The sequence below is a fragment of the Nerophis lumbriciformis genome, linkage group LG04 (assembly GCF_033978685.3).
Source record: "Nerophis lumbriciformis linkage group LG04, RoL_Nlum_v2.1, whole genome shotgun sequence".
In the NCBI taxonomy this organism is placed as follows: domain Eukaryota; kingdom Metazoa; phylum Chordata; class Actinopteri; order Syngnathiformes; family Syngnathidae; genus Nerophis; species Nerophis lumbriciformis.
Window position 1 is genome coordinate 58,541,339 of NC_084551.2, and position 19,389 is coordinate 58,560,727.

At 40.7% G+C, this 19,389-nt stretch overlaps 1 protein-coding gene across 1 annotated transcript in view; it reads left to right on the forward strand.

The window, feature by feature from the left end:
- The window catches only part of stk40 (serine/threonine kinase 40), a 56,400-nt gene that overhangs the window by 13,827 nt on the left and 23,184 nt on the right, over positions 1-19,389 (forward strand). The window contains exons 2-5 of the mRNA XM_061958525.2: positions 3,733-3,859; positions 4,236-4,321; positions 11,734-11,877; positions 15,291-15,515. Of these exons, the coding sequence (XP_061814509.1) occupies positions 3,742-3,859; positions 4,236-4,321; positions 11,734-11,877; positions 15,291-15,515 (573 nt within the window). The 5' untranslated portion in view covers positions 3,733-3,741. The remainder of the gene's footprint in view (positions 1-3,732; positions 3,860-4,235; positions 4,322-11,733; positions 11,878-15,290; positions 15,516-19,389) is intronic.

Here is a 19,389-nt window from a genome sequence, read left to right on the forward strand (position 1 = left end):
AAATAAAAACAGAATACAATGATTTGCAAATCCTTTTCGACCTATATTCAATTGAATAAACTGCAAAGACAAGATATTTAATGTTCAAACTAGGGATGTCCCGATCCAGGTTTTTGCACTTCCGATCCGATACCGATACTGACCGATACCGATACTGGCCTATCCGAGCATGTATTAAAGTTTAAAGTTATTTAGCCTACTTAGTTGTCAGAATCATGTTGACAAGGGTTTTAGTACTCTTGATAACAACTAGCCAGCTGAATTAGGGGAGTTTGAATAATACACAATGGTTGGTAACAAGAAACTGACCTGTTTATTCAAGGATAAACACAAAATAGACAAAATTATACATGACAAACAGAAATGGCATCATTGAACTAGGGCTGGGCGATATGGCCTTTTTTTAATATTGCCATATTTTAAGGCCATATTGCGATACACGATATATATCTCGATATTTTGCCTTAGCCTTGAGTGAACACTTGATGCATATAATCACAGCAGTATGATGATTCTATGTGTTTTGATTGATTGATTGAGACTTTTATTAGTAGGTTGCACAGTGAAGTACATATTCCGTACAATTGACCACTAAATGGTAACACCCGAATAAGTTTTTCAACTTGTTTAAGTCGGGGTCCACTTAAATTGATTCATGATACAGATATATACTATCAGATATATACTATCATCATAATACAGTCATCACACAAGATAATCACATTGAATTATTTACATTATTTATAATCCAGGGTGTGGAGGGGGGCGCCGGATGTAAGTGTCAAAAAGACAGCCAAAAGAGTTTGATATGAGAATAAATCTAAAGTTAAAATATAGGGTAGAAATGCACCCATTTGCAGGAAATGTAGTCTTGATTTTCAAAATTTTCTTTGAAGGCTTGCATGTCTACATTAAAACATTCTTCTTCATACTGCATTAATATATGCTACTTTTAAACTTTCATGCAGAGAAGGAAATCACAACTAAAAAAATCACTAATTTTTTCATACGGTGTTGATGTGGAAATTTTTGCCTCAGCATTTTGATGGTGTAGACGTGTGGCACCGAATGGAGATAAGCGTCTCGACAGACGTCACAATATTTGAACAATGATGACGAAAACTGTTTTCTCTGTCGTGTCCGTGTGTCGAAAATTGTTGTGCGCTTATTTTTTTATTTGATTTTGTGCGTGGCATAGATTTGCTATGCGCAGAGGACGCTTAAACAGTGCGCAATTGCACAGGCGAGCACCTTAGAGGGAGCGTTGCTCGCACGGCTGCGCTAGCATCATAGCTAACGTTAGCCATGCTGCTACCTCTCTGCTCGGGGAGGACGTATACGTATGTGACGTATGACGTGACAGTATGTGACGTATGACGTGACAGTATGTGACGTATGACGTGACAGTATATGACGTGTGTAAGAAGGTGCACTTGCTGTCTGTGAGAGGGAGACACAGGAAAGAGTGAGAAGAGCCTGTCGTGTAATGCCAGCAGCTAAAAGCAACTGCGTGAGAATCCACAGACCTGTGGATGTGTTGAAGGTGTGCTGGAAAATGCGGAACGGAAATTACGGAGCAGCAGAAAAGTGGAATGTATTATTTAAATCGGTGCGTTGGAAAACACGGACCGGAGTTTTTTTTTTAAAACTGGATCTGGATCGGCATTTTCCCATGCCTTGCCGATACGCAATTTTTGGCAAATATCGGCAGCCGATCCGATCCAAATATCGGATCGGGACATCCCTAGTTTAAACTGGTAAACAACATTTTTTTGCAAATATTAGCTCATTTGGAATTTGATGCCTGCAACATGTTTCAAAAAAGCTGGCACAAGTGGCAAAAAAAAACATCCAACACTTATTTGGAACATCCCACAGGTGAACAGGCTAATTGGGAACAGGTGGGTGCCATGATTGGGTATTAAAGCAGCTTCCATGAAATGCTCAGTCATTCACAAACAAGGATGGGGCGAAGGTCACCACTTTGTCAACAAATGCGTGAGCTGATTGTCCAACAGTTTAAGAACAACATTTCTCAACCAGCTATTGCAAGGAATTTAGGGATTTCACCATCTACGGTCTGTAATATCATCAAAAGGTTCAGAAAATCTGTAGAAATCACTGCACGTAAGCAATGATATTACGGACCTTTGATCCCTCAGGCGGTACTGCATCAAAAAGCGACATCAGTGTGTGAAGGATATCACCACATGGGCTAAGGAAGTGAATTAGTGAAGTGAATTATATTTATATAGCGCTTTTTCTCTAGTGACTCAAAGTGCTTTACATAGTGAAACCAAATATCTAAGTTACATTTAAACCAGTGTGGGTTGCACTGGGAGCAGGTGGGTAAAGTGTCTTGCCCATGGACACAACGGCAGTCACTAGGATGGCGGAAGCGGGGATTGAACCTGCAACCCTCAAGTTGCTGGCACAGCCACTCTACCAACCGAGCTATACCACTTCAGAAAACCACTGTCAGTAACTACAGTTAGTTGCTACATCTGTAAATGCAAGTTAAAACTCTACTATGCAAAGCGAAAGCCATTTATCAACAACACCCAGAAACGCCGCCGGCTTCGCTGGGCCCGAGCTCATCTAAGATGGACTGATGCAAAGTGTTAAAGTGTTCTGTGGTCTGACGAGTCCACATTTCAAATTGTTTTTGGAAACTGTGGACGTGGTGTTCTCCGGAACCAAAGAGGAAAAGAACCATCCGGATTGTTATAGGCGCAAAGTTGAAAAGCCAGCATCTGTGATGGTATGGGGGTGTATTAGTGCCGTCCCCGTTGTGACGCGACCGTTCCAAATGGACCAATCAGTGAATGGCAACAAGTGAAGCTTCACATTGGCGCACACACACACACACACACGTATATGTATCGATACAACAACCCTGGCAAGTGTATCAGGAAATAGAGCTCACAGTGCTTGGTATGTTTACTTCACATATGCTGCAGCTTTTCTCACATGTTTCATGCCTGGGGCCACATTTCGTCCTAATGGTGTCATCACCTGAGCATTTAAACACTGCCGTCCTATGGAAGTCGAAAGCAGTGAGTCACCGCGTCTCTCGGTTCAAGGCACTACTTCCTCGTTACGGGAAGCCGACGTTGGTTTCGTCACATGGGGAACTTGCGCTGCTCCGGTAAACAAAGCATACCTCTCCAGTCTTGGGTGGTGGGTGCTTGCTGAGGCCACGGTGTGTCACGCTGTCACAGCCTGTCTTATCGTAGCCGGCGGCCTTGTCGCCACACGCATGTCATGTCATAGGAAGGTCTGTCCAGATAAGCCGCCTGTGCAGATTTTCAGATAAAACGCGCGGACTAAGAGCGGAAGGATTATTCTAAAGCCGGCTGGAAAAGCTTAATGTGCCTCAGTGCTGGTAGACAAATTGAATTCATTTATTTATTTTTTTAATGTGTGTAAATTGTAGGTTGTCTGTCTGTTATTGAGGGAGAGGGTTGAAATCTGGGTGTCATCCTTGACACCAGTGGCCATTACTTAGAATGGGAGCTGTAATGGTCTCACATTGGCACTGAGGTGTTGGTAAACGTGTGGGAGGGACATTCAAATAGGTCCTCCTGTCACTCGCAATCAAGCTCTCCTTCAGCCAGCACTGCATCTTTGAAGCTCCTTTCTCTACCTTCTCTACAAAAGTAATTGTTTTAAGTAGCCTGTGTGTGTTTACATGCATGCTTCTAATTCATCCTCTGCTCCACCTCCCCGCAGAGCTCCAGTATGTCCAAGCGGCGTGCGTCGGAGAGAGGGGCCGGAGAGACGTCAGGCAGGGCCAGCAAGCTGCATTGTCCTGGGATATCTGGCAGCAATGCTAAGCGAGCTGGGCCATTCATCCTGGGTAAATAACCCCCCTGACAACCTTCTTTTTTTTTTTTTTTTTCCCAAAAATCTGCCTGTTGTACATTTGCTTGTGTGTCCAACTGCAAAAAAGGTAAGTCTGTGTGTGCCTGCATGAGACAAGAATGTGAGGAATTTTGCTGATCCCCATGACATTAGTGGGAGAGAGGTCTATGTCCATGCAAGGTTAGAAGATGCAGCCCCCGTGAATGTCTGTTACTCTACCACCCATCTGCTAAACTAAACATCACACGTGGAGTGTTAATGGGCACGTGCACACCCTTTTTTTTGTTTAAAGAGCTGCAGCAAGAGCATACACTCTGGTATGTTGCCTGCCTTTTGGTCATGCAGCTGTCCTTTTTTTTTCTTCCTTGCAGGGCCTCGCCTGGGCAACTCACCAGTGCCCAGTATAGTGCAGTGTCTAGCCAGAAAAGATGGCACCGACGACTTCTATCAGCTCAAAGTAAGTCAGGCATTCCTTTTTTGCTTTGTGCGCATGGTTTGACAAGAAGATGAAATATCACGCACGGCGAGAGTGGACACGCAAACTTTTGACCTTCCTTTTGTGTGTGCTCGTTTTATGGTCCTCCACTTTCAGTCTGGCACAAACAAGGCAGAGTGCGCGCTCTGTTTATGGGGGCTATCCAATGTCTGTTACACAAGCGTGGCGTGTTAGGAAGACGGGCGGAGGGGTAGTGCCCCACCTGGAATGTCGACTTTTAACCTCCCGTCGCTGTGCGGTGAGTCAGAGCTGCCCCTCGTATCTGCGACTGCAGCGTCGTGTCTGCCACCACTCTGTAGCTTTCAAGAAAAGCCGTACACTGCAAAAAGTCAGTGTTCAAAAACAAGAAAACAATATAAAAATGAGGGTTATTTTATTTGAACTAAGCAAAATTATCTGCCAATAAAACAAGAAAATTCGTCTTGTCAAGACTTTCCAAAACAAGTCAAATTAAAGCTGCAAGCAGCGTTGGTCGGGCCCGCGTATTTGGCAGGTGCTAGTCCTAAGTGTCCCAATACTTTTGTCCAGTTTTAGTAGTACGTGTCCCAATACTTTTGTCAAGTTGTAGTCCTAAGTGTCCCAATACATTAGTCCAGTGTAGGTGTCCCAATACTTTTTTCCAGTGGTAGTCCTAAGTGTCCCAATACTTTTGTCCGGTGGTAGTCATAAGTGTCCAAATACCTTTGTCTAGTGTACCTGCCTTGTCTGCATTGTGTGGGCACGCTGGTGCTTCCTGCTTTTAAGCAGCCATCTTAAAAAAACAGCAGCGCAGCAGCATCAGCGCAGCGGTTCTTTGAAGGGTCATAAAATCAAAACCGGAGCAGTTAGAAAAACGCTGTTCTGTACTTTTATACACAAGGGTTCAATCTCTCTCCTGTGTTAGTTTGAAGCCGAAACGACAAACGCGCTCAGAGGAGATAGTTTTTGAAGGAAGGTGACCGGTTTTTACAAAACAATTGTTTTGAAGGGGGAATAGCAAACTTCCTGTTGATTTTTGCGGGGGGTTGTCAATCTATGAAATGTAGGTCTAAGACCTACATAGAGGTTTTTGTTTCATGTCTCTCTGACCTTCCCAGTGGGAGTTACAGGCAGTTTTGTCATTTTTTTCTTCCGAGGAGCAGTTTTTTCAGCGTTTTATTCAAAAATTGCGCTAGAGCGCAATTTTTTAGATTTGGGGTTAGTTTTTTTTATTAAATCGCAATTTTTGCCAGTCCTGATGTGTGTGTTCAGTTCGGTGAGTTTTGAAGCATGTTAAGGGGGTCAAATTACAGCTCAAAGAGGCAAAAGTGACTATTTTTAGTACTTTTTTGTCTTGAAGGGGGAATTGCCAACTTTCTGTTGATTTCTGCCCAAGGATGTACAATTATGAAATCTAGGTCTAAGTCAGACCTACATAGAGAATTTTGTTTCATGTCTTTCCGACCTTCCTAGTGGGAGTTACAGGCAGTCTAGTTTTTTTTTTTCTAGGGGGCGCTAGAGCGCAATTTTGAGTTTTGGGGTTCGTTTTTTTCATTAAAAGACAATTTTCGCAGGTCCTGATGTGTGGGTCAAATATGGTGAGTTTTGAAGCATATTAGTCAAATTAGTGCTCAAAGAGGCGGCCGGTATAATAATAATAAAACCTTACAAATTCAATAGGTCCTTATGTCCCATTGCATAAGGACTCCCTTTGGGAGTCCTTATGCAATGGGCCATGCGGGCCCTAATTAGCTAACCTCAATGAACCCCAAAATACCTTAAAATAAGTATATTCTCACTAATAACAAGTGCATTTTCTTGGTAGAACAAAAAGAGACCTTTTTGCTCAATATTAAATGAAGTAAATGCTAGTGCCATTATCTTGACATAATGATATGCGCTCGGCATTACATTTCTTGAAACCAGCAAACTTATACTAAAAACTAATTTATTGTTCTTAATGGAAAGGCAACAAGGCAAGCGCTTGTTACTCTCGGGGTCTCCTAGCCGCTCAGGCAAATCATATGGTCTAAAAATGCATTTTCCCATCCATAACATGACATCATCGCGCCAAGTGCGTGCTCTTTCAGTCAATTAGTTATATACAGCCCGGCCCCCGACCAAAACAATTTTTAATTGTAATTTTGAGGAATTTACCTGAATGTGCATGAACTATTTCTGTTCAAAATTGTTAGAAATGTCACATGTTAAATGTTTAAATATTAACTGTCAGTTTACTGTACTGTGCCAACTGTACTACTATATGAGTACCTATTTTCTATTGTTTCATTGAAAATAAAACCGCAAAGTCCATTTGGCTGTCATCTGTTTTAATTGAGACACAATTGTGTCAAAGTCATGATTATTTTTTTCATGCTTGAAATAAGAAATGATGACTTTAAAAAAGTAGTTTTATACTTGTGAGTGTTGATGACACAGCTTTGCAACAGTTGATATTCTAGTTTCAAGCATGTTTTACTCAATATAGGTCATCACATCGCAGCAACAAGCTGTAATATCTTACTGAGATCATTTAGGACCAAAACACTTAAAACAAGTAAAACACTCTAACATAAAATCTGCTTAGTGAGAAGAATTATCTTATCAGACAGAAAATAAGCAAATATCACCCTTATTTGAGATATTTCATCTTACTTAGATTTCAGTCTTTGCAGTGTACAGTGAACAACTTTGCAGCATGCAATCAAGCGCAGTCAATCAACTGAAGTGGGAATGTCCTCCGGCAACATGGAGTGGGTGTGTGCAGGTGTTTTTTGGGTTTTTTTCACTCCAAGGTGATGCTCCCATGTCTGCTGCGGGGTGTGAAAGACAGATGATGAATTCCTCAAATGTCTTCCTGAATGTCAACAAAGTATTTGACTTCTGTTTTGCTGCTACATACAGTGGAACCACCATATACGCCAGACCTGGGCAAATTAAGGCCCGGGGGCCACATGCGGCCCGTTAAGCTTTTCAATTTGGCCCGCCGCACATTCCTAAATCATTTTTTAGATCTATAAGATGGAAACTGTTGCTGCCATTATGATGTGCAGTGATGTTTTCTAATGACCGTAAGTCTTGAACTATACAGAGTATTTCAATGGTTGGAATATGTTCTTTTGCATGATGTAGTAGTTACTCTGGTAATCTAATTAGTAGGGATGATGTTTGATAAGAAATTATCGAGTTCGAGCCCATTATCGAATCCTCTTATCGAACAGATTCCTTATCGATTCTCTTATCGAATCCAGATAGGTTGTTGTATATGGAAAAAAACACATTTGGTTTAACAAAAGCTCACTTTTATTTTATAAGAAAAAAATAAAATAAATAAATATTTACTGTTGTCACCCCCCTAAAAAAATAAAATAAATAAACATTGACTGTTGTTACCCAAAGTATATTAAGTGGGGTTTTTCAGAAAAACAAATACATACAGTAACACAAAAACAACCTGTGTATAAATGATAATATAGTGTTAAATAAAATCAGTCCCTTGGGCACAAAATTGAAAATAATACAGCTCTCCAAAAAGTGCACTTCTGCTGCTATTGGAACATACTAACTACACACACTATGACACTAAGAACACCACAGTCATTAATCAACAATTCTTCTTCCAAAAAATTAGCACGTCTGCTTTTTCAGGATCAAGTCTGACCCGCTCTTCGCTAATCGTGTCGCCAACGGTGGAAAAAACACGTTCACTTGGCATGGAACTAGCTTGGACACACAGATAGGTTTGACAACATCCTCCTCCAGTCTGTATCTAAACCTTCTGGGGTCCATCAGTGTGGCCTCCTCCAGGAATGACTGCACGTCCTTGTCCTGGAGGGAAAATGAGGGACAGACACAGCATAGAATTAGGGGGGAAATTAGCTGAATGTGAAGACTAGGGTGTCTGTCATTAAGTCTTTAGCATTAGTGTGTGGAATTAAATGATGGACTGAATTAAGTAATGAAGTTAAACATTGTACTGATATGAAACACTTTAAGAGGTTGTTCAAATGAATAGTGCTTACAAAGTACAAATAAGAATTATGAGAAATACTTTCAACCTTATTGAAAATAAGATATTCTTCATCTCAGTATATTGATAATGACTGAATTAATGAATTACATATTACACAACTGTTGTATATACTAATTCACAGATGTTATTTTATTATAAAATGGTCAGTAAATGATGTATATATTTGTAAACGGTCTGAAGTGGGAAAGGAGTAGGATTAAATAAGCTTTACTTCTTCCTACTACTTTTCGGACATGATGTAAAGTGAAATGATGTGTGTTCATGCACGAAATAAACTATAGAAAGAAAGAAAGCACTAGTTTATTAGACTGACCTGCAAACTCTGGAGTGGTGTAGGCTACAAGATAACGTTAACGTTATCAGACACATACAAAAAGGTTAACGTTACCGTTAGCCACTGACTATGCTTAGGTAACGTTAGTCTAGCTAAAATTACTGCAGTCCTGGTTGACATATGAGGTAACCTTATTTTAGCCTAAAGGCTACAAGTGAGCAAATATGGAAATTAACCGGCAACAGTTAACGTTAGTTACTCACCAGCACTATCACTGGAACTGGGACTGCAGGTTTGAAGCAGAGGAAGAGGGGCGCGCTTCGTCATCTCTGTCGCTGCTTCTCCACGTGTCGAAGACACGACACGGTTCCTCGAACGTTCAGGTTATGTACAGCCTGAAAATGTTTCAACATGCTTGTTGTACTCCCCGCCCCCTTACATGAGAGCGAAGCCTGGCAATAATTGCATATTGCCGTTTCCTTGTCGTATTTTTTTAGTAGAATGAAGCCATGCCTTGAGGCGTTTTTTCCGGTCCATTATTTTTGCTGTGATGTAGCTCAGTCATTAGACTAAGCTACGTCACAGCAAAAATCTCATGACTAAGTCTAATGACTGAGCTATGTCATTTCCTGTGATGTCCCACAGGGCATTTCCTGTGGGACGGGATTCGTTCCCAGGGATTCAAATAAAGAACCAACTCTTTTTCTTTACTATAGTGGCCTCGATAACGGGAACCGGTTCTCAAAAAGGGATTTGAGTCCATGGAATCGGTTCTTTTCTTATCGAACAACCGGGAGAACCGGTTTCGAACATCATCCCTACTAATTAGTTACTACGGTAATCTAAGTCACAGCAGCTCAGACGAGGCACCAAGCAGTGTGGGTGGGGAGCGTTTCCACAGAGTGTTTCCAGAGCGGCCAGCCTGAAATGTGGGTGTCAGGGACAGACGCGGAAGGAGATTTTTACAACAAAGTTCTAAAGCTTAGTGCTTACTATCTGTTTTTATTTTTATTTTTTATTATTATAATATATATGTTTTATTTATTTATTTATTTATTCGTTATTATTATTACTTTTTGTTTTTTTTTGTTGTTGTTTTTTTTCTGTTTTTTTGGGAGAAGAGAGGGTGGCATCGTTGGGATATAAACAAAAAAAATATTTTGACATTTAGGGCAGACAATAGATATATGATGTAATTAGAGATGTCTGATGATATCGGACTGCCGATATTATTGGCCGATAAATGCTTTAAAATGTAATATCGGAAATTATCGGTATCGGTTTCAAAAAGTAAAATGTATGACTTTTTAAAACGCCGCTGTACTGAGTGGTACACGGACGTAGGGAGAAGTACAGAGCGCCAATAAACCTTAAAGGCACTGCCTTTGCGTGGCGGCCCAGTCACATAATATCTACGGCTTTTCACACACACAAGTGAATGCAAAGCATACTTGGTCAACAGCCATACCGGTCACACTGAGGGTGGCCGTATAAACAACTTTAACACTGTTACAAATATGCGCCACACTGTGAACCCACACCAAACAAGAATAACAAACACATTTCGGGAGAACATCCGCACCGTAACACAACATAAACACAACAGAACAAATACCCCGAACCCCTTGCAGCAATAACTCTTCCGAGACGCTACAATATACACCCCCTGCTACCCCCCCACCCCACCCACCTCAACCTGCTCATGCTCTCTCAGGGAGAGCATGTCCCAAATTCCAAGCTGCTGTTTTGAGAAAAATAATGCACTTTGTGACTTCAATAATAAATATGGCAGTGCCATGTTGGCATTTTTTTCCATAACTTGAGTTGATTTACTTTGGAAAACCTTGTTACATTGTTTAATGCATCCAGCGGGGCATCACAACAAAATTAGGCATAATAATGTGTTCATTCCACGACTGTATATATCGGTATCTGTTGATATCGGAATCGGTAATTAAGAGTTGGACAATATCGGAATATCGGCAAAAAAGCCATTATCGGACATCTCTAATTAGCAGTGCTTAATTCCTTAGAGGGAACGTTGGTTGACAGGTACCTGAAATAGAATAGAATAAAGTCAATAGGGGGGACGGCGTGGCGCAGTGGAAGAATGGCCGTGCGCGACCCGAGGGTCCCTGGTTCAATCCCCACCTAGTACCAACCTCGTCATGTCCATTGTGTCCTGAGCAAGACACTTCACCCTTGCTCCTGATGGGTGCTGGTTAGCGCCTTGCATGGCAGCTCCCTCCATCAGTGTGTGAATGTGTGTGTGAATGGGTAAATGTGGAAGTAGTGTCAAAGCGCTTTGAGTACCTTGAAGGTAGAAAAGCGCTATACAAGTACAACCCATTTATCATTTATTTATTTAATATAATACGTCAAACAATAATGTCATGCTTGCTCACTCCACAGTGCATTCATGCATGTAATAAAGAAGCGTCAATCAATTAATTTTTATTTTATTTTTTTTAACATCGATATTTAGAAAATATGATCACATGTTGAAATGAATAAATATCACAGTGGTCTTGTTTTTTGTGCAGTCCCACTTGGTAGAGTATATTCTGTTATTTTGCTTTATAATCAATGTTAATGAATTGTCACTTGTATCCATGATCTACTGAGCAGCCAAGACAAAAACATATGTACCACTCTGTCACAATAAGTAACATTTTCTGTGGCGGCAAGAAAAACGAAGAAAAGCCAAAACACTTTAGTGGAGTTGTTTTGTAGACACTCAGAGTTGTAAAGAAATGCAGTCCATTTGTAAATGTTCTTGACATTAACCCAACCTACAATCACAAGGTTGTTTTCCTTAAGTAGTTCATCGTCACAAAGCAGACATCCAGTGCATGTTAAGTGTGTGGGCGGGTGGGAGAGGAAGGGGGTCACATTATAGGATGGCAATGTACCCTTGGTGACCTCCTTCAAAAAACTGGCTAACTTCTTGTGGTCCACAAGGGCTCCAGTCTGCCTTCCTCTGCGCTATTAAAAGGTTTAGTGTCAAGACTGAGGACCATCTTCGAATGGCAGTAAACTGTCAAAGCCGCCCCTAAAAGACCCCTGATGTTTTTTTTCTTTTTCCCCCCTCTGCTCTTTTGTCCACAGATCTTGACACTAGAGGAGCGAGTGGACTCTGCTGGCGAGACACAGGAGGAGCGGCAGGGGAAGATGCTGCTGCACACCGAGTATTCCCTCTTGTCACTGCTGCACAACCAGGATGGAGTGGTGCATCATCACGGCCTCTTCCAGGTTGGAAAACAAGCTATGCTCCTTTTGGAGTGTAAATATTTGGGGTTTTGGCACCAGCCACCGGACTAGATCTGCCCAATCTAAGTCTAAGACCTAGATCTGACCAAACTAAGTCTAAGACTTGGGGACGGCGTGGCGCAGTGGAAGAGTGGCCGTGCGCAACCCGAGGGTCCCTGGTTCAATCCCCACCTAGTACCAACCTCGTCATGTCCGTTGTGTCCTGAGCAAGACACTTCACCCTTGCTCCTGATGGGTGCTGGTTAGCGCCTTGCATGGCAGCTCCCTCCATCAGTGTGTGAATGTGTGTGTGAATGGGTAAATGTGGAAGTAGTGTCAAAGCGCTTTGAGTACCTTGAAGGTAGAAAAGCGCTATACAAGTACAACCCATTTATCATTTATCATTTATTAAGACCTAGATCTGACCAATCTAAGACTAGATCTGACCAGTCTAAGACTAGATCTGACCAGTCTAAGACTAGATCTGACCAGTCTAAGACTAGATCTGCCCAATCTAAGTCTAAGACTAGATCTGACCAGTCTAAGACTAGATCTGACCAGTCTAAGACTAGATCTGACCAATCTACGTCTAAGACTAGATCTGACCAATCTACGTCTAAGACTAGATCTGACCAATCTACGTCTAAGACTAGGTCTGACCAATCTAAGGCTAAGACTAGGTCTGACCAATCAAAGTGTAAGACTAGACCTGACCAATCTACGTCTAAGACTAGATCTGACCAATCTAAGTCTGAGACTAGATCTGACCAGTCTAAGACTAGATCTGACCAATCTAAGTCTAAGACTAGATCTGACCAGTCAAAGACTAGATCTGACCAGTCTAAGACTAGATCTGACCAATCTAAAACTAGATCTGACCAATCTAAGACTAAGACTAGATCTGACCAATCTAAGACTAAGACTAGACCTGACCAATCTAAGTCTAAAACTAGACCTGACCAATCTAAGTTTAAGACTAGGTCTGCCCAATCTAAGTCTAAAACTAGGTCTGCCCAATCTAAGTCTAAGACCTAGATCTGCCCAATCTAAGTCTAAAACTAGATCTGCCCAATCTAAGTCTAAGACCTAGATCTGCCCAATCTAAGTCTAAGACCTAGATCTGCCCAATCTAAGTCTAAGACCTAGGTCTGCCCAATCTAAGTCTAAGACCTAGGTCTGCCCAATCTAAGTCTAAGACCTAGGTCTGCCCAATCTAAGTCTAAGACCTAGATCTGCCCAATCTAAGTCTATGACTAGGTCTGCCCAATCTAAGTCTAAAACTAGGTCTGCCCAATCTGAGTCTAAAACTAGGTCTGCCCAATCTAAGTCTAAAACTAGATCTGCCCAATCTAAGTGTAGGACCTAGATCTGCCCAATCTAAGTCTCAGACCTAGATCTGACCAATCTAAGTCTCAGGCCGAGATCTGACCAATCTAAGTCTCAGACCGAGATCTGACCAATCTAAGTCTCAGACCTAGATCTGACCAATCTAAGTCTAAGACTAGATCTGACCAATCTAAGTCTAAGACTAGATCTGACCAATCTAAGTCTAAGACTAGATCTGACCAATCTAAGTCTAGATCTGACCAGTCTAAGACTAGATCTGACCAATCTAAGTCTAAAACTAGGTCTGCCCAATCTAAGTCTAAAACTAGGTCTGCCCGATCTAAGTCTAAAACTAGGTTTGCCCGATCTAAGTCTAAAATTAGATCTGACCGATCTAAGTCTAAGACTAGATCTGACCGATCTAAGTCTAAGGCTAGATCTGCCCAATCTAAGTCTAAGACTAGATCTGACCAATCTAAGTCTAAAACTAGGTCTGCCCAATCTATATGTACTCCATGCAATCGCACATTTTGTTAACTTGAATATTGTCTAATTATGCAAAAATATATGATCAAACATTCCAAACCATTTTCTAAATAGAAATAAATACTAATAATAATTATTTCAAAGCAAGTTATCCAACAAATTGTGCAATTTAAAAGTAGCAATAGATTTCATAGTCAAATTGTGAAATTTTTACTGTGGTTTTTACTGCATTTTTCTGTAAATGAAAAAAAAAAAAAGTACTTTTTTTTTTTTTTTTACTGTAATAAAGGGTGATGCCGTTTCGGCATTTACAGTAATACACTGAAAATTCTACACTTGTTGATTTGCCATGTGTTGTGCCTCGGTGTGCATTGTTTACTCAAAATGCCGGACATTTGAGGCAGGATTAAGAAGGGGTTAAAAACAAAACAAATTGTGCGCGCAGCAGCATTGGTGAGGGAGGGGCAGAGACAGAGAGAGAGAGAGAGAGTTATGATAAACGCGCATGCGTCGCCAGGCTCTGCTTTTTATCCATAGATTTATCACATTTAATTTTTTATTATCTACAGCAGGGGTGTCAAAAGTGTGCCCCGGAGGCCATTTGCAACCCACGGCACATTCTAAAAATACTATTAAAATAAACAAAAACATAACCAAAAGTGAAATAAAAAAGCTTAAAGGTTTAGATGATTTAGAAAAAGTTGCAATGTTGACTAATAAAACAAAGCTATTTTTTTTCTTTCAAACTGTCATTGCTCAAAACATAATATTGAATCAAAATCAATGTTATTATGAATTATTGACCTATCCAAGGTTCCCATTACTTCACATCAAATATTCCACTAAGAAAAATATTTTTGGTGGAAGATTTTGCAAATTTGGTAAATAAATAACCCACAATTTTATATTTTGTTGTTTTCTTACTGTACCGAAAATGAACCGAACCGTGACCTCTAAACTGAGGTACTTACCGAACCGAAATTTTTGTGTACCGTTACACCCCTACAATTTACCATTTTTTTATTTTTTTATTTTGGAAGATCTACTAATAAAATGCATTAAAAAATGGTGTAATAATAGTATTCACTGTTAGAAACGGCCCTCTGGGGCCAAACATAACTGCGATGTGGCCCTCAGTGGAAATGACTGACGCCTCTGCACTAACACGTGATCGTACCCCTCCCTCACCTGTGTTTCCCGTCGGCCTCCTCCTCATCCTTCTAACTTTGTTATTGTTCCATCTCTCGCATCCTGTCTGCCCAGCCAGACTTCTCAGAACAGCGGCAGTCAGATTCATTGAGCACCCAAGTATTGATTGGATTATAGTTGCATCTACGCTGGGCCATGCAGATCATAATAGAAGCTTTCAAAGGTGTGCCGACTGTGTCTAAAAAAGAAAACCCATACAGACGTGGTAGAGAAATGAATGGGCTGTAACAGAAGCTGGTAGGGGAAAACGTAGCAATAATCTCAATGGGTCTGTCAAGTAAGCTGCTAACGTCTAATAGAAGTCTCTTCAGCATTATAACGCAACACCATTTAACATAGTGAGACTGTTCCGGCACGTGACTCATGCGCCCGTCTGACCGTTCCTCCTCCCCCAGGATCGAGCCTACGAAATAGTGGAGGACACGGAGGCCAACAAGGTGCGCAAGATGAAGAAGCGCATCTGCCTGGTGCTGGACTGCCTTTGCGCCCACGACTTCAGCGACAAGACCGCTGACCTCATCAACCTGCAGCATTACGTCATCAAGGAAAAGCGGCTGGGCGAGCGCGAGGCCATCATCATCTTCTACGACGTGGTGCGTGTGGTGGAGGCCCTGCACAAGGTGAGCCTTGAGGCCCCCACACACATCCGGAACCTCAAATGCAGTCTCCAATTTTGTAGCATTCCACTTTTTCTCTGAGTGTGACAACTTTTTAATTATTACAGAAATATTTACTTCCCCCGCAACCTAATTTTAGAGCACATTTTACAAAAAGCTAAATGATCCAGAACCGCAGTTTCTTTTCATTCTCATTGAATTAAGATATCGTGCTACACTTGTCTTTGCTGGCGGTTTGGCATGACCGCAGTCCGTCTCTGGTACAAACCTTGCAAAGACAAAGCAAGACAAGAGTTCATCTTTTAAAAGAGTCATATTATGATTTGTTTATACACTTAAAACACTTCCTTCTGGTTTACATAACATGTAATGGTGGTTCTTTGGTCAAAATGTAGAAAACATTTTTTTTTTTTATACACTTAACACTTCCTTGTGGTCTAAATAACATGTAATGGTGGTTCTTTGGTCAGAATGTTGAAAAGATTGTTTTTTTTATACACTTAAAACTAGAGATGTCCGATAATATCGGACTGCCGATATTATCGCCCGATAAATGTTTTAAAATTTAATATCGGAAATTATCGATATCGGTTTCAAAATGATCGGTATCGGTTTCAAAAAGTAAAATGTATGACTTTTTAAAACGCCGCTGTGTACACGGACGTAGGGAGAAGTACAGAGCGCCAATAAACCTTAAAGGCACTGCCTTTGCGTGCCGGCCCACAATATCTATGGCTTTTCACACACACACAAGTGATACAGGTCACACTGAGGGTGGTCGTATAAACAATTTTAACACTGTTACAAATATGCGCCACACTGTGAACCCACACTAAACAAGAATGACAAACACATTTCGGGAGAACATCTGCACTGCAACACAACATAAACACAACAGAACAAATACCCAGAATCCCCCCCCCCTTAAACTCAACCCTGCCCACCTCAACCTCCTCATACTCTCTCAGGGAGAGCATGTCCCAAATTTCAAGCTGCTGTTTTGAGGCATGTTAAAAAAAATAATGCACTTTGTGACTTCAATAATAAATATGGCAGTGCCTCCTCCTTTGTCCCTGAATTGCTCACACACTCCGGCAGATTCAATGGGGTCTGGCGGCAGATTTCTTTGACTTTATGGTTGGAAATGCATCTGCTTTGAGTGTCGCAGGATATCCACACATTCTTGCCATCTCTGTCGTAGCATAGCTTTCGTCGGTAAAGTGTGCGGAACAAACGTCCAATTTCTTGCCACTTTCGCATCTTTGGGCCACTGGTGCAACTTGAATGCGTCCCTGTTCGTGTTGTTACACCCTCCGACAACACACCGACGAGGCATGATGTCTCCAAGGTCAAAAAAACGGAAAATAACAGAGCTGTTTTGACCCGGTGTTTGAAAAAATGGCGGATTGCTTCCCGATGGGACGTCATCGCTCCGAGAGCGAATATTTAATTCGCCAAAATTCACCTATTTAGAGTTCGGAAATCGGTTAAAAAAATATGGTCTTTTTCTGCAACATCAAGGTATATATTGACGCTTACCGGTACATAGGTCTGGTGATAATGTTCCCCTTTAAACCCAGATTCCGATCTAACAAAGGTCTTAACTCATTCTCTTTCTATGCCACATCAATGTGGAATGCACTCCCAACAGGTGTAAAAGAGAGTGCATTTCTATCCTCCTTCAAAACCGCAATAAAAGTACACCTCCAGGCAACTTCAACCCTAAACTAACACCCTTCCCGGATTGTTCATAATCAAATGTAAACAATCAAATGTAGATACTTTTTCTTATGCCTTCTGATCTCTCTGTCTCTCTCTCTGACTGTCTCTCTGTCTCTGTCTCTGTCTCTGTCTCTCTCTCTGACTCTCTCTCTCTCTGACTCTCTCTCTGTCTCTCTCTGTCTCTCTCTCTGTCTCTCTCTCTATCTTTCTCTGTCTCTCTCTATGTCCACTACTTGCTGTACATATCCTACCAAGTCAGACCTACACTGTTTCAATATCCATTTCTCTGTTCTCAATTGTTGATGACTGATGATAACAACCAAACCTAACCCCCCCACCCATCCACAACCCCGGATTGTAAATAATGTAAATAATTCATATATATCGCCCAGCCCTAATCTTCGCCATTCCTCCATGGTTTGATTTGAAATGTACGGGACTTATGTGGATCTCAATTAGACATAAACAGGTACCAAATAGATAAAAAGTTGGTTTTGCACAATAGGTCCCTTTTAATGCTCGCTGATTTGAGGTTTCATGTGGTGCCCATTGATGATGGGCACCATGTCCTGACGTCTTGCATGACATTTATCTACCACAAAAAGTCCAAAAACACAAGCAACATTTGCTGAGATGCTCCTATAGCGAATTCCTGGGGAACATGGGAATTTTTCTTGGACGCAGTATGAACTCCAAACAAGATAATGCAACTACACTGCAAAAACTGAAATCTAAGTAAGATTAAATATCTCAAATAAGGGTGATATTTGCTTATTTTCTGTCTGAAAAGATAATTCGTCTCACTAAGCAAATTTTATGTTCGAGTCTTTTACTCGTTTTAAGTGTTTTGGTCCTAAATGATCCTAGTAAGATATTACAGCTTGTTGCTGAGCTTGTATGACCTATATTGAGTAAAACATGCTTGAAACTAGAATATCAACTGTTGCAAAGCTGTGTCATCAACACTCACAAGTATAACACTACTTTTTTAAAGTAATCATTTTTTATTTCAAGCATGAAAGAGACAATTGTGTCTCATAATTAAAACAGATGACAGCCAAATGGACTTTGCTGTTTTATTTTCAATGAAACTATAGAAAACACGTACTCATATAGTAGTACAGTTGGCACAGTACAGTAAACTGACAGTTAATATTTAAACATTTGACATTTCAAACAATTTTGATCAGAAATAGTTCATGCACATTCAGATAAATTCCTCAGAATTACAATTGTTGTATATATGTGCACTAATTGACTGAAAGAGCACGCACTTGGCACGATGATGTCATGTTATCCATGGAAAAATGCATTTTTAGACCATATGATTTGCCTGAGCGGCTAGGAGACCCCGAGAGTAACAAGCGCTTGCCTTGTTGCCTTTCCATTAAGAACAATAAATTAGTTTTTAGTATAAGTTTGCTGGTTTCAAGAAATGTAATGCCGAGCGCATATCATTATGTCAAGATAATGGTACTAGCATTTACTTCATTTAAGAATATTTTTCGACATATTGAGCAAAAAGGTCTAATTTTTTTTTTTCTACCAAGAAAAGTGCACTTGTTATTAGTGAGAATATACTTATTTTAAGCTATTTTGGGGTTAATTGAGGTTAGCTCATTTGACTTGTTTTGGAAAGTCTTGACAAGCCAAATGTTCTTGTTCTATTGGCAGATAATTTTGCTTAGTTCAAGTAAAATACCCCTCATTTTTGTATTTTTTTCTTCTTGTTTTTGAACACTGACTTTTTGCAGTGTAGTACCTGGGTTTCCAAAGTGGGGTACGCCAATTGTCAGGCAGACTGTAAAAAAAATAAAACAAACTACATTTTGAAAGCGCAAGACAGCGTTGCATCACTAGTCGCTCCTTCACTCACCTGCTGTGACTCTGAATGTGTTAATTAAGGAGGAGAAGAATTATACAGCAGGCCATGTGTGGAGAACTTTGGCACAACTTAATGTTTTGCTGTGTGTTTTCTGGGATGGTCACTCCTCCATTATTTAATTGCTAACTTTGTCAGCATTTACTTCAATTAAGAATATTTTTCAACATATTGAGCAAAAAGGTCTCTTTTTTTTCTACCAAGAAAAGTGAACTTGTTATTAGTGAGAATATACTTATTTTAAGGTATTTTTGGGTTCATTGAGATTAGCTA